General features: G+C 38.2%; 1 protein-coding gene across 2 annotated transcripts; it reads right to left on the reverse strand.

Annotated features, from left to right (window-relative positions):
• Positions 1-1,278: 1,278 nt before the first annotated feature.
• On the reverse strand, positions 1,279-12,834 carry rab5c (RAB5C, member RAS oncogene family). Of its 2 annotated transcripts, none has more exons than XM_022739603.1 (6): positions 12,795-12,834; positions 6,328-6,654; positions 3,917-4,068; positions 3,602-3,724; positions 3,392-3,485; positions 1,279-3,056 (listed from the first exon to the last, which is right to left on the reverse strand). In XM_022739603.1, the coding sequence occupies exons 2-6, from the start codon at positions 6,491-6,493 to the stop codon at positions 2,929-2,931; spliced, it is 663 nt and encodes a 220-aa protein (XP_022595324.1). In that variant the 5' UTR covers positions 6,494-6,654; positions 12,795-12,834; the 3' UTR covers positions 1,279-2,928. The 2 variants fall into 2 exon arrangements, with proteins under 2 accessions (XP_022595324.1, XP_022595325.1); XM_022739604.1 differs by lacking the exon at positions 12,795-12,834 and adding an exon at positions 9,638-9,696.
• Between the last annotated feature and the right edge of the window lie 3,362 nt (positions 12,835-16,196).

Here is a 16,196-nt window from a genome sequence, read left to right on the forward strand (position 1 = left end):
CAACTCTGGCTATTTTGAAATTGTTGATTTAACATTAACGAACCGGATCAAGGTTGACGGTCGCAATGACAGCGTTTATTATTGTCGGAATACACTGTGTTTTTTTTTTATTTTTGAATAATTTAACTGAAAGTATTTCTGTGCTTTTGTGTCCTGCCATGCCAGTGTAGTGCAGTTGTAGTTCACCGTAGCCACAGGAAATCAGTCTTATTGCCTCTAGTGGTCATAGTATGGAACTGCAACATAATATATTGTAAAACTGGCGTTATTACACCTATAATATAATTGGAAACGTTTTCAAATTTCAAATTAAAGTTTGAAGCAATTAAAAAAAAGAACTATCCCAAATTAAACTGAAATGATTATGTTAATTGTTCTGTAGTGATCACAGTTACAGACTAAAAATCACATTCTCTTTGGAGATATCAAGAAGGGTTATCAGTCATGTTAGTACTAATAATATTGATAATGTTCATTCTGTCACCAAATAATAGCCTCACATCATGTAATTGATTCAATTTAACAGCCCTGCAATTATTACTGTTATATTAAAAGTCTTTATTATTAGACAATTTGGAAGGATTTCCAATGATTAAGTGTCAGATTATCTGCCTAGGGTAGACCAAATTCTATCTTTCAAGACATGATTAAACACAGAAGAACCTGTGTTACAGTACCTAACCTGCTACACAAGTGTAATTGCACCACTTTGGGGATGCCAGCATAACAAGTGCACTTGAAAGCAACACCTTGCCTGTGGTTATCATTATGGGTAATGTAGTGTTTGGACATAAATCACATCATCACTGGTAAAAAACCCTAATTCAAGTAACATATTAATTTCTACATGTTATATATACATCAGAATTTGTTTCATATGATTTCTATTTTCTGCTTTCAAGAGCTGGGATGGAATAACTTGAGGTTTTTTACTTCGTTAGCACCTTTATATTTTACCATTTAAATAAGTTAAAAGCATCATCAGTAAGTTTAAGTAAGAACAGACACAAGAGAAAACAAGACAAACATTTTGTAATCCTTAAATGATTCCCTGATGTCTTCCAGTAATATGTTAAAATGTGTGTCAATTTCTCAAGATCAAATTGCTCATAAATATATTTTGAGTATTAGAGAAATTACCACATAAACTTCCAGTAAACTGAAACCAGCTTGTGTTCATTTTAGCAAAGAAAATGAAACCAATTAGGTTAAAATTTTGATTTTAAAGAACTTCCAGCATCTTGAACATGTGATGGGAAAGAAACGCTAAGGGGAGGATTGCCAGGATTGAACATTAAAGTACTAGTAAGTATTAAAAGTACAGCCAACTTGTGGCAGGCTGCACAAATTCAATACATTATTGATTGTCAGTCACTGCCGATTGGTTGGAGTGGTTTAAATATCAAAGAATAATCACTGGTGATTGTAACTAGTTATAAAAAATGACGAACCTAAGTGATTGGTAAAATTTAGATGAAATTAAAACAGGCATACAAAGAAAGATACCTTCCCCTTGTTTATTCATAAAATTACACTTTTTTCTTCCTTCTCTACCCATGACCCCACCCTGCCCATTATCCCCCACCGACAGCAGTGGCTGCTGTGCAGGTATTGTTGTGCTAGTCTTTGATGCCATAACAAGATGACAACACTGTTGAAAGCAATCCCTCCCTGATATGAAGAGTAAAAACAAATAGAGAATAGAAACAGTAAAGGAAGAGGATAACATCTCAATTCACAAAGATGATGAGACAGAACCAGTGCATTTAATACCATAGATCTTCAGAAAAAAAAAATTCAGACATAAAAAAAAAAAAAAAAAACACAAAATAATTAAGGTTGACAGAAAATCATGTAGAGATTGGGAAGATATTGTTTTGACAATAACTACTGATTGATTATAAACTTGAAAAGTCTGATACAAATACAGCAACATGTTTTCAATACACAGTTGTGATTTTGGTCAAGAAAACAAATCTTGCTTTATGTATTTGTCTTTGTACAATGATGATTCAAAAACATTACATTAATGCTAAAATTACTTATGGGTGACAGTGTTAATAAAGTACTATTTACTGTATATGGTTTGATAACATAGATTGATGATTGTAAAACCTTTAAGTCCAGGCTTTAAAATCATATTGAACAGTCAAAAGAGGTTGAAGTCATAATAATAGTGATGACAATAACAATGTAATAATTCAATCTACACAGCTCTATCAAGAAGGAAATATCTGTCCATTCCCGCTCTCCTGTTACGAACCTTCTCTCTTCATCTTTTCCAGGAAGCTGACCAGGAACAAGACAGAAAAGTGATGGACTGCGGCATGCACCTGGATTTGAGTTTTAACAGTGTCATGAGATGATGAGAATACTTTAGAAATGCATGGTGCATGGGAAAGCAGGGGGCAAAAGAGAAGACAGTGACAGGGCCAATGACCCCGTTTATATTCCTTCCTGTTGTGTTAATTTTTTTTCCTCTACACATATACAGAAACAAAGATGAGCAAGATGGCCCTATTAAGTGCCATTGGTAATGACTGATCTTTTTTTTCCTTCTTCCAAGAGTGGGACGTTTTTCCCCTAAGGTGACGTCAAGTGTCCATCATCAATAGAGAGGTCATGGATTGGCAAGTCCTGGGGTTCAAACAAGATTCTGTAAATAAGCCTGTGGGTTGATTTCTTGGTCTGTTGATTGGTTCATCACTTGGAACCATCAAGGGGAGGGGGGGGGGGGGGGGGGGGGGGGGGGTCTGGCAGTTTACTGGCCAGTGGACTTATTTGCCAAACAGTTAATTGGTGCTGATAGGGTGGTTGGTCAGACCATGGCTTGGTTTGACCAATGGGACATTGTTTGACAGCTGGCTAATATCTGGTCTGGTTGATCGAAGCTGTAGATTGGTTGGATCAGCTGACTCATTGTGTTGGTTAGTTCCCGCCTCCACAACACTGGCCACTTCTGCCATGCGGTGCAGTTTCCTGCAGGTCCACGCCGCCTCTGGCTCGTCCAGCAGTGCCTGCTCCACCCTGAGGCTCGTTCTTAGGAAGCTTCTTGGCTGTTGAGGTGTAGAAGTGTAATCCATTAATTTGTGCACTATGGTACTGTGACATTAGGACTGCAACTAACAAGTATTTCATTATCAATTCTGCTGATTATTGTCTTTATTAATCATTTTGTCTATAAAACATTGTCTACAAATACTTGTCTACAAAACTGTAAAATGAAATAATAAATCAATTAATCAAGAATATATATAATTTATGATTAATCAATAAATATTTTTTAGTCGCATTAAGCATTATTTTTCAAGATAGTTACAGACTTACTTTCATTTGATCAGCTAACTGTTGCAGCTCTACATGACAGTAAAATGTGTCTGTGTTGACTCACCTATAGCCATAAAAATCTCATTGACATTCATAGCAGTCTTGGCTGAAGTCTCCATGAAGAGCAAACTGTTGTCATCTGCATATGCTTGTGCTTCCTAGAGAAATAAATACAACACAGATATATCTCTGGGCAATTTGGCAGCTTATATTCATTTATTGAAATATGTCATTAAAAAACTAAAACCCTCAGTGTAAAACTGTGTCTCTTTACCTGGAAATCTACAGCTCTCTTGTTGGCCAGGTCTGCTTTGTTCCCTGCCAGTGCAATAACAATATTTGGGCTGGCTTGTCGTTGGAGCTCCTTCACCCAGTTCTTTGCACGTGTGAATGTGTCCTTTAACAAAAAGTGAAACATGTTTTAAACTTTAAACCACTGATGCAAGTTTTAAATGTTTAATTTGACTGTAAGAGTTAGAAGAGCAAAGGTCTGTCTGCTGAATTAAGCAATCATCAACCCAGGCTGGAAGACAAGGGTCAGCTAACAAATGACATAAGACTTTTGAGTGTCACAGTCCAGGTAACTTACTGTGTTGGTGATATCGTAGACCACGATGGCGGCCTGGGCTCCCCTGTAGTACATAGGTGCCAAACTGTGATACCGTTCCTGTCCTGCAGTGTCCCAGATCTCAAACTTGACTGTTGTATCATCCAAACATACCGTCTGTGTGAGGAAGGCAGCTGGAAAAAACAAAATAGATATTCAGTCTTTTTGACTGAGAGGAGGTGCTATATGTAAAAAGCAGAAAATCACAGACCCGTTATCTACAGGGCTTAAGTTTAATAATTAAGCCTCAAAACGCAAAGATTAAGGCTCTGATGAAACAATGAGGAACATCACACAGTCACTCGATTGACAAAAAGAGAATATAGATGGTTTAAATTAAATTTGGTGAGATATGGTTCTCTATTGACCATACTGAAAGGGACAAACCATCCAGCAGTAAGTTGTTAGCACTGCTGGTAACAACTTTACCCCCTCAGACTTGACTAGAATTACAAAACCAGCACAATTAAGAAAATAGAAGATTAAATAATAGTGAAAATACACAAAAAGATTCTGTATAGTGTAGCTTATGAATGGCAGGAGGCACAACTGCATACAAGTCACTTACTCAGCCGACTGTCACATGACAGAGGAAACTGAGCACTCACAAGCATAGCACATATTTTAAAGCTGTGTAATCTTTGACCAGGAATGCAGCTGAACACAAGTTCAACAGAAATAAAGTTAAAAAAAAAAATGCTGACTCGTTATGAGTCTTTGGTTAGCGTAAGCACTTAGCATCCTGTCCCTACATCCATAAGCCATGTTACTCATATGCAACCATATGGAAAAAGAAAAGTTTCAACATAAAAGAAAAAAGAAAGGACACTAAAAGTAGCTCTGACAGTGCACCAGTAAACCTGTTGATATCTTCATAGCATTTAATGAGATAGTTTACCTCACATTTTATACCAGAATTGTACTTAGGAATGCGAATTTTAAACAATTTAATTAACAGTAGCCCATGTTAATGAGTAATCATTTTATTATTAATTTTTATTCTTATATCAAGTGAAAAAAAAACTGGTCTGACCTCCTGACAACAGACTTAAGCCTGTGTACATGGTCAAAGCTGATTGGTGTGAACAATCCTCTCACTGTAAATCCTTCAATACATATTTGGTGGTTACGTTTCTCAAAAAGGAAAATAATGCAGTGGAGTAGTTATAAAAGCAGCAGAATCCACTGTGAACTAGAGGTGAGGTTTTCTAAACTGAATGGAAATTCAACATACATGTGGCCGGATGGAAGAAACAAATAGAGGCACAAATATGTTGCACCCACTTTGCCAATTTTTGGTTAATATAATTTTAATTTTCAGTTCTTAACGGCGATTAATGATTTAGTCAACATTACTGACTCAACATTTGTGCATTTACTTTCAAACGCCTGAATCCAGCATGCTGACAAAGGAGGAAACCTGTCACTGTTGTTTTTCCAGCTGGACTGAGGATTTGCACTTCTGACATACCAGTTAAAAGTTGACTTCCTTGGCCCTCAGGCTGAAGTCATGACAATGTAGAGACAACAACACATTTTTAGCCCCACCACTTTAAGTCACAGAGAGATTACCATATTCATATATCATATTATTCTTCTTTAAAACTTAGCAAAACCCATCAGCTTCACTCGTCTATAGGAGGTCCAGGAAACACCCATTGTTGTCTCAATTCCTTCCTGTTTCACTTAACTTCACTCCTCTGCAGCCCAAGAACTGGTATTTAGTATTAAAGTCACTTTCTTTTCATCTTCATCTCATTACCGTCAGAAACTATTACAAAATGTAATTTGTCTCCACAGAAATCAATACATGTGTCTGCCATGTGAGAGCAACTTGATGGCTCATGGGAGTCAGGTGATCAGCTGCACAAAACTGGTTATGCCACTCCCTCTCCTGGGCTCCCACAACAGCAAAGATTAAGCCCTCAAGCAAGCAGCTCCTCTGTACTGGCAAGGACATGTTTCCTTTTGCTCCAGCTCTCATGTTGTGTCCACTGACATTAAAACATTTTAAGAGCAGGTACAAAACCATTGTGCGTTTATGACAACTATAGTAGAATTCCTTTAAAAAAAACAGGATGTAAATTGTAGGGGCTGTGTGACGATTGTAATTAGGTGTGAAATTTGTGGTCAATTTCTATAAATAAAAGTCTAAAAGGATATGATAAATGAAATTATTTTATTAATTACATATCAGACCTGATTTGTTAAGAATTACCCTTACGTGCAGTACACCTTCAGTTTGTCTACACACACAGCACAGGTATAGGGCAAAAGACAGCCTTTACCCTCGAATGACTGAGGTAATTTTCCTACAGAGATATGCAGCTATGATGCTATCAAAGCATGAGTCAGACCAGGGACTATTATCAGAATCAAAAAAGAAACCTCACCTCCAATGGTGCTCTCCTGGTACTCATGGAACTGGCCTTTGACAAAGCGCAGCACCAAGCTGGACTTCCCCACTGCTGATTCCCCCAACAGCACTAGCTTAAACTGGCAAATCTTGTTGCTTGCTGCAGTGCCGTTGGTCCGTGCCGGTCCGCCTCGCCCTGCCATAGTGCAGTGTTAAAAACTGGGAGAAAGAAGCTGGGAGAAGAGGGGGAGGAAGTTTGGTTTGACTTGGGCTTGGTGCAGGGGCTGGTGGGGGCTGGGTGAGGCTGAGCTAGAGGGGGGCGAGTTCAGGTCAGGCAGGTAGATGAGCCAGAGGAAGAAGAGAGCTGAAAAACAAGACAGACAGTTTGTTAAGCTTTGCTTCATAAAGAAATAAGATTTTCCATTAAAACAATCAGGTTATGAATATTATAATCAGTCAAACCCAATGGAGTGTTTAATGAAAAAAACAAAACAAAAACAGAGATTAATTCCTTGTTCCTGCTGGCAGTTGCTAATAAGAAGAGGATAATGTAAAATATAATGTAACTGTAAAATTCATCAGCACTAAAGCTTTTTTTTTTTTTTTGCCCAAATTATAGTCAGTATTAAATCAATTTAAAGTCTAAATTGTAAACACAGAAACTCTGGGGCTCTGGGGCTGGGCCTCTAGGTAAAGAGTTTATTATTTACTATAAGCAAGCACTGGAAGAGAACACTTAGTGTCTTATATGAAGCTGTGTACACTGTCTGGCTCCCACAGGTCATCCTGATAGTGTGTGATTAGTACATGGTGCAGTATACACCATACTTTTGCTTTCCTTAAGTTTAAAACACTACACATGATAAAGAAACAAATGAAGTGATGTGGTTCTGGAGAGTTGATGGTGTACATGTACAGAGGTAGGTGTAAAAGTTCAGTAATATATGCACAGACGCACGGACGCACGCACGCACGGACGCACGCACGCACGCACGGACGCACGCACGCACGCACGCACGCACGCACGCACACGATATATGTTCCTGTGACTCATCTGTTAACAGATATCTGGCCACAGTTTGAAACCATAACCGTATAGTGTTAAGAACTTTGTGGCAATTTATATGCAGCAACAACAAAAAAAATCAAACATTAAACAGTGGGTCAAAAATAAAACATTTTAACACCCCACCTTCCTGTAACAACATAATGTAAACCCAGCATTCACTCAGCACTAAGAGGAACCTGTAACACAGAATTTGACTTTTAAAAACAAGTCTTTTTTAATTTGAAATGTTTCACCCAGCATAAATTACCGCAACTAAACTGTACCGCTTTCAGAGATAACAGTGTACCAAAACAGCTGTTTGTTCTCTTTTCTTCAGCCGGCTTTGAGTATGTGAAACCTTGCCTAATCTCTTTTCAGTTGGTTGATACACATGAGGTCAGGCAGCTTCTGCTTGGTCAAAGGACAGGAAACACAACTCAGCTCGAAGCAGGAAGTGAAGATTGCAGAAGACATTTTACTGCTGAGCACATTAAAACCTGGGATAGCCTCATCTTTGTCGCTGGGACAACTTAATGCAGAAACACACAATGCGTGCTGAAGTCAAGCACGAGAATAGACCATTCCTGAGAGAGAAGCAAAATATCAAGAGCGAGGAAAACCAGAGTAAAGATGTCACTATTATTAGTCTATAGAGTTTGGTTGGGCTACCCTTTTCCTCAGCTCGGTGCTGAGCTGGGCTTAATCTCCAGCATGTGACAGGAGATCATGGCTCTGTCCATGAAATATTCAGAACTGGCATGTTTCATTTGACAGTGCTGTGCACCAACCATGCAACATACATTAACTACATTCACCAATTTCTGCTGTGCAGCTCGCTGTCTACCATTGTTTTACAGCTTCAATTCAATTTTAACATTCACTGTCACAGAGCAATCATGAGCTATAAAAGCGCTCCAGCTGCTTCACTGGTTTGACCTTTTATTCCAACATAAAATAAGTTGGCTATAACACAGGGGCATTACACATTAGGATTAGAGAAATTGATTCCATCTTAAGTGCACTAGCAAATCTGCTTACCTTTGATATAGAATTTAAAAAAGGTACATGGACATATACCTGTATCCAACTACAGCAGTCATCATCAACAGTGAACTAAGGTCTCTCTAGACTATTTAGCTAGCAGACACACACTTCCCACAAGCCCTGAAAGAGCAGAGGGAATCCTTCACAGCAGCAGCACAGTCAGAGAAGGAATAAAGGCACTCTGTTCACTGGATCAGACAGTCGGTCTGTACTCATTTGATTGCAAGCAGCAGAGCTGAGCTCTCACCTGTTCACATTCCTCACTAAAGGAAGCAAAGAGAGAGATGGACTGAGTTTGTGGAAGAAAGCCAAAAAGCGCCCTGAATGGTGCCAAAATCTGAGCCTAATTGGTTTTCTAAGCTTCTTGAACATAAGATATGCAAGATAATGACATTTTGGGAACAATTACTCGGAATTAGCTTGAACTGATTACAACTATGAGTTTAAAGAAAAAGAATTAGTCTTCTATCACACAGTGACGAATTTGCAAATTGTAAGTTTTGCTGTCCCAGGGAAATGTCTGGTTTGGATAAGACAGGTGGGTGTCATAGACATGCACCAAAAATGTCTTAGGAAAAGGTTTTGTTAATCAGTAGATTTGCTTTTTTGTGACTACCAGTTATGGCTCACACAAAAACAAGTGCTACAGCCATTCCCACAGGATGAATACAGTGAAGGAAGGTTTCAGAAATGTAAGGAGTAGCCTATAGGAGCCAAAACACATTGTGTCCTAGGCTGAAGATTTTTTTTTTTTTACCACCAACAGATACTGCAGAATACAACTATTAAGAGGAAAATAATCAACTATTGTGTCACATTTTATGCACATAGGCTGATACATACTGATTAATGATGCAGTAACAGTTTAGCGCAAAAACACTAACACCTATGCAGCATACTGTGCAAAAGGTAGAAGTAACTAGCTCACAATCAGAGGCTCTTTCTTACACTGAGACAAACCTTCACACATCTTTAGCAGCCTGTGACGGATGCTTTGATGGCATCCCTAATGGGCTCTGAAGACCTCCACAGGGAAGTGGGTCAGAGAGAGAGAGAGAAAGACAGACAGTGGGACATGGGTCAGAAAAAGGGGGAGGAGAAAAGGCAGGAAGAAGAAGCACACTAGAGGGAGAGCCTGTGAAATATTCATCGTGGCCTCCTGTATGCTCTGCTGCCAGCATGATACCCAAGCACTTAGGAGGGATTGCAGTGCACTAAACACCTAAATATGAGAATGTGTGTACAAATTAAATACCTGTATACACAGACCCCATTCATGGTAATGTTATTCAAACTCGAAACCAGCTTCAAAATCTGAAAAAAGACAGATGACATTTCTATGAATAATTGCTGTTCACTCTGATAGAGCATAGGCTTCAGTCAATTAATGATTGCCTTCCTCTGTGTTGTGCTGTCACATGTACATCTCCATAAAAAGAAAAAAGTAAACTAATTGGAAATGATACTGACTGTGGTATAACTCATTAATGACAGTAATAAAGTCATAAAGTAAGTACCTCTCAGTAACAAATAACCGGTCATGTTCACACATTCGCTGTACTACAAACTTCAGCAAAATGATCAAGTCTCAGTTTTTGTCTACAGTTTCATCAAGTTTTTATCAATTTCGAAGAAAAAACATTTTTATATTGTATATTGTGTAGTGAGCTTCAGGAAAGACGTATCAGTCCGAAACTGTTGTGGCATAAATAAACATCAAGTTTGGATTCTTCTTTTCATACTTAGCAGGAACAAAATAAGGAACTTCAAATACACTTTTTGACCAACTGAGATTGCAGCTTAGATGCCACATGTTTGCAATAATTACATAAAGAAGAAAAAATAGCTGGCTGATTTTTTGAAAGTACTACAAGATAATTTCTTCACAAGGAACCACTTTTCTCCAAATGGTCTCAAACCTTTGGACCCCACTGTATAATTGGCAGTATACCAAAGAGTGCATAGGCATGTAATGACTGTGCAAAAAAATCATAATTCAGTCACACATTCCATTTAAGTAGTAGTCCAACAACCTTTACAGCTGACTATATTAGTTACAAGAAAACAAGCATGGACTGCTGTTCACTTCATTTGAAGGGTGGGGTCCTGGAAGAACTGGTGGTGTCTGATATGAGGGGCTGCATCACCATCCTCTTTTTGTCTATTCCACCAAATGGTCAGATTCTCTCCTGGAAAGAGGAAATTTCCATGTACACTAAAACCATGAACTCAAGACCTAGATATTACTGGCACAGAGCTTTTATAGGTAAAGTTTTGCCCCAAGATGACAACAAAGATACAAGAGAGGAACAATCCTTGAGATCTCAAATGAAAACAGGAAAATCTATTGAGCCAAGGTAAGCCCTTCTAAAGCTGAAATTTCTACTAAAAAATGAACAGTGACAGTTTGGATGGGAAACTGGTGACATTACTCAGGAAAAGCAAACAGGATAATCATCACTAGCAGTTAGCAAGGCCAATAGGAAATCACAGGCACTTCCTTTCCTTGTGACTTCTGTCTGAAAAGCTCAGTGACTAAATCAAGAGTCATGGTTGTCCAGAGGCTCAAACTAAACCTGCACCACCTCTGAAAATTACAATCTACAAAAAAAAGTCTTCCTATTTGCATGGAAATCTGAGTACCAATACTGGTTTCCATACTAGTTGCAATGAAAATAAAATCCTTTCTGTACCTCATAACTCATCAAGTCACATAAAACTATAATAACAAAAGCTTCAACATCAGCACCCTTCTGCAGAGATAAAACGGAAGATGAAATAACTCAGGGTGTTGATGAAAAGCACACTTTAGGAAACTAAAGCAAAATACTAGTAGTCAGTAGTCAGTTAAACAGTACTGACCTTTAAATTTAAACAGTGCTGAAACAGCCCAAGAAAGAAAGTGAGGGGTGTCCTTAATGAATGCAAACACAAATAGTACAGTGAGTGGGGAGTTAATTCGCAGTTCTTGTTTCAGGCCTGGTTTGTCAAGATGTGTCACTACTTTTGGAGGACAATGTCCATACACCATTAACATAAGAAGAGCTCAAGCATGTAACTGTAAATTCCCTCTCTGTCTCAAAGGTCCAAACTTTATTGCCTCTAATAAAGCCATAAACAGGAGCTGTGACGACACATGCATATCTGACTATATTTGCTGTTAAATGTAAGAAGAAACACGTGCAGGCACATAATAACCTAAAAATGTAAATTGGCAGAATTACATCACAATTGCTATGAACAGTTTATGACACTTCATGTGATGACACCTTTGAAAATACCAGCGTGCTGGCATTTACTGGCCTGTCAAACTATGAAACATATTAACTGCCTCACGACTGTCTCTGTCAAAGCTTCAAGGCAAACTTGTAAGTTGATAAACGACGAACGGGGTGTGTTAAAGTTTCAAAGGTATATCTACTTCAGGGAATCAAGTGGCTTAATTTTCTGTGACTCAACTGTGCTCAACTTCAAGGTGTCAAATGTAAAACCGATTATTACTTGACCGGTGGCATAAACTGAGACTTATAGCCTAATGTTATAACCAAGTAACGTGAGCACACGCTACATATATCATCATTTACAGTTAAGTTATAACGAAATTTCCAAGTTAAAAAATAAAGTTCACCCCTGCCTGGCTGCAACTAGCTTGAGCAGAGAGATAAGCTAACTTGTAAACGTAACACAATGGCTGCTTCACGTTATGAAAATAACTGACCAAGTACCGTAGCTAACCACAGTGTAGCTAACTATATTGGCTAGTGGGGGTAAGGTATAGTTAGCTATGATAAGCAGTCAAAGTAAAGCAACCGCTGTCATGAACTTCGATAGCATGCCATTCACTTGTAGTTGTACCAAGCAGATGGCTAATAATAAATATACTCGACTACATATAATCAGCAACAACTGACTGTATCGTTTACCTAGCATTGTCACTAGCTTGCTAGCGTAAATTGACAACAAAAACTAATGCAAAGCCACGGAGACAAAAACAACTTGAATTGTGATAGCGTTAGCTGGGTTAGCAGCTACAGCCAAGTCTCGAAAACGTCATTAGACAACTTTCCTTTTCGCGGCTCCACACCGTCAGCTGTTTGACATTTGACAAACTATGGGATACAGACTTGTTATGGTGTCAGCTCGTGGCTTAAAACGACGCCGTATGCTCCTAGACAATATTCGTCCCAAGGCTTTTTGTGCATTTTCTGCGGTCTCAAAGAGCTAGAAGCTCGGTGCCTCTGTCGATCCAGTCAGATGGACATTTCGGTTGAAGTCGGACTTGGCTGATCGGTAGATCAAAATTTGGCAAAGGAGATCCGAATATGGTTAACAGCTCGTCGACAAAAGGAACAACAAAAGTTCAGTGTTTTGCTTTACCCCCATCTTTCATAATTTCAATCTGTCTGACTTACAATACTTTTTCTTCTTTTGCTGGTCTCATCAGCGGCGGCTGTCTTCTTCTTCTTCTTCTTCTTCTTCTTCTTTTTCTTGGGCTCTGGCCTTCCCTTCCGGTTAGCAATTTTTCCGGGAACCTCCCACTTTTTGTCAGCGGCTGTCTGACCAATGAAAAAGCTGCAGCCTGCACAAAACATCACTCTGCAGCACAGGAGCTGTTTACGGGGCCTCAGTAAATTGTCTAAATTTAAAATTTACCACTGGTGGACAACGTACTCAGATCCTTTACCAGAAATACTCAATTATAAACATTACAAACAAGTAATCAATGTGCTGAAGCTCAAAGCCTGAAGAACATAATTGTCCAAACACTTCCAGTCTTGACTGTATTTTTCAAACCAATGCCTGTAATGTACAGATGTGATCATAACAGTTGATGAAAAGTTAGTTTAAGATCAAAGTCTGACTTCAAGCTGTATTTCAAGTGTAAAGTCAATTAATGGCTGGATCATCCACAGAATTAGAGACAATCAAAATTATCAATTTTGCCATTACATTCAAGTGCTTTTCTATCAGGTGCCTTTTCAAGATAAATCCAGACAAGGAGACCACAGTGGAGAAGCAAAATACAAATACAAATACAAACTCACTGGTAAATAGACAATAAATTAACATTAAGTTAATGCTTTTATTAGCATTAAAAACAGAAGATAAACAAGAAACAAAACAGGAGCGAAAAGGTGTAGGCTAAAGCCTTAGCTAATTACATCTACCCTTTTTACATTCATTATTTTGCCAGCTCCCTTTAAATTTATACAGAGCAATAAAAAAAAGTAACAAAGACTAAGTATATATGCATTATATAGGCCTGTTGTTTACCCCAAAATCCCAAACACATTTCATGTACACTCTGGTGTTCATACGCTTATATTTGTTAATCATGTTATGTTTAATTCTTTTTTTTTAATCTATTGTGTGTATTACACTCTTTCATTTCTGTTTCTAAGCCATTCCACAAATTTACTCCCCATACTGAAACATATATCCCAAGGTTCTTTCATTGATCACAAACATTACAGACTTTGAATAAAAAGAATGAGGCATCACACATGCACACAATTTTTCACAGGTGGAAAATAACAGCTGTTAATCCCACTGCAAAGACATTTTTAGAGATTGGATAGTCAGCTTTTAAGTGGTGAACCAATGAAAAGGGCAACTACACTATAAATCCTAATTCACTCTCTCAACTGTACAGTGTACAGTACAGTGACATGAAAGTTATGAGCAGACCTGACACAAAATAACTACTGTACCTGAAACCATGTGAGAAAGTTTAGAGGGCTAGTGTCTCTTTGTTGGACCTGCTAGAAACTCAGACATCTGAGACATGACCTTTTGCAAAGTACATGCACATGTTTGCAATGCAGTAAAAAATAGAATATTTCCCTCTGAATAGTGGTGTTACTGTAAATTTGCATAAAACCAATAAATAACTATTAACATTTCAAAAGCTGCAATGAATGATAATTAAAATCTAATGCTTTGTTATTGGCATTTTAAATGCCAGGCAGACAGACAGACAGACTATGAAATAATGGGTCCCTCTCCTGTATACCTGCAGACTCAAAATAGTTTGTTGACATTTTGTGTCTCTTTGTAGCGGTTTTGTGAAGCCCAGCGTGCCCTCCAATGGCCCTGGGCCTGTGCTTGGTTGGCTTGTTCAGTAATCCATCTATGACTGCACCTTACTTTATCTATATCAATAACTCCTGTAACATGATTGTTCATTACATGTGGATGTTATTTTTTTATTTATCATGGCTCGTTTGCTGCTTTCATGTGTTGTTTTGTGCGTCTGTATGTAATTATTGTGGGTGGACTTGGTGTCAGAGAATTCTGCCACTTAGCCTGCATAAAGGCTTTACTGCACTTCCAGATCACACACCTCTATGAAGCATCTTTATGTCAGCCACAAAACCAAGATTTTGGACTAGGATAAATGTAGGAAACACCTTGTCATAGCAATCTTTCAACACAATGATAAATTAATTATGATATAAATTAGTTATGAAACTAGTAACAGGCCTAAATTTCTCACTAAGTAATGAGCTTTTCAATTTTCTTTGTAATATTTGGTATGAAAGGTCTCCTGAAGCAGTCCATGGTCCTGACAGGTTTGTCCATGGACAAAGCAAACATCAACAAATATAAAATAAATTAGCTTAATATAATTTTAAGCTAATATAATAAAAAGCTTTGATTATTCAAATTCAATAGAATTGAGGACAATAATGTTCCAGTATTTATACAATAGCAAATGATATGGTTGCTACAACAGTTTATCTGATCCTAAATCAGTGTGTGAATACTGACACCTGGTGGACCCACATGTCCTTTATTTTCTCTGCAGATTTCAAACTGTGAAAACATTGGTTTTCTTTTGTTGCTGATAACTTCAAATAAAAAATTATTTCCTCTATGAAATCATTGACTGCTCTCTTCTGCTTTTCATTCATTCTTCTATCAGTCCTGCCTATACACCACTGGTTGTTTGAAAGTCTTGTTACCACGGCAACTGGCTCAGCACAGTGACTCTACAGCAGGCTGAACTAGTAAAGGACACAAGAAAGCTGTCATAGCTTTAAATTTTTAAAAAAGAGAGAAGAAGAGGAGCAACAAGTTCAAGGTGTTGACTTGGCCTCCAAATTCCCCAGATCTCAATCCAATCAAGCATCTGTGGGATGTGCTGGACGCATCCTCGCAATTTACAGGATTTACAGGATTGGCTGCTAACGTCTTGGTGCCAGATACCACAACACACCTTGAGAGGTCTTGCCTCCATGGGTCAGAGCTGTTTTGCCAGCAAAAGGGGGACTTACACAATATTAGGCAGGCAGTCATAATGTTATGGCTGAAAACTATTGAAGAGCATCATTAATTGACCAGGTGTATGAGATCCCAGATGAGGACAAAAATCAACCAGTTATTTCCAGTGAAGCACTTTGCAGCTTGTGCATACAACTGATAATTACTAATAAGCACTCGAAAAAACAAACTCAGTTGGTAATTTATCAGGAACATCTCGTTAAGCCTTACATTACTTAGTTGTTGTTTAAGTTGCATTTACTGGTGCCAATGAAAATGAAAGCCTATTTCCCCCCTATGCCTAATTCTAGCTGGCACAATTTAGTGGTAAATACGACCCTTTTTACAATAGTTAATTTAGAAGTAGTATCCAGCTCCACAATCAAGCTGTTGTGGTTGAATCCAGCTCCAGAATCAAGCATGCCCTCCTGTCTACCACCAGGGGTATGAGTTCAAATTAGAGTCAAAAAGATTTTGAGCTTGGAAAGTGAACACTTGCATTTGTTAAAAAATGTGCTTGTGAAGAAGAGATTTGTATCTCTTAAAAGAAA

This window comes from Seriola dumerili, unplaced genomic scaffold (assembly GCF_002260705.1).
Source record: "Seriola dumerili isolate Sdu_G_001 unplaced genomic scaffold, Sdu_1.0 BDQW01000044.1, whole genome shotgun sequence".
NCBI lineage: Eukaryota > Metazoa > Chordata > Actinopteri > Carangiformes > Carangidae > Seriola > Seriola dumerili.

Bases quoted from the DNA above. Each gene is read 5' to 3' on its own strand.
- rab5c (XM_022739603.1), bottom strand. From the start codon at position 6,493: ATGGCAGGGCGAGGCGGACCGGCACGGACCAACGGCACTGCAGCAAGC. The intron at 3,725-3,916 runs GTAAGTTACCTG...TTTTTGTTAAAG, and splicing joins TCTACGATATCACCAACACA to GACACATTCACACGTGCAAA. The intron at 3,486-3,601 runs GTAAAGAGACAC...TTATTTCTCTAG, and splicing joins AGAGAGCTGTAGATTTCCAG to GAAGCACAAGCATATGCAGA.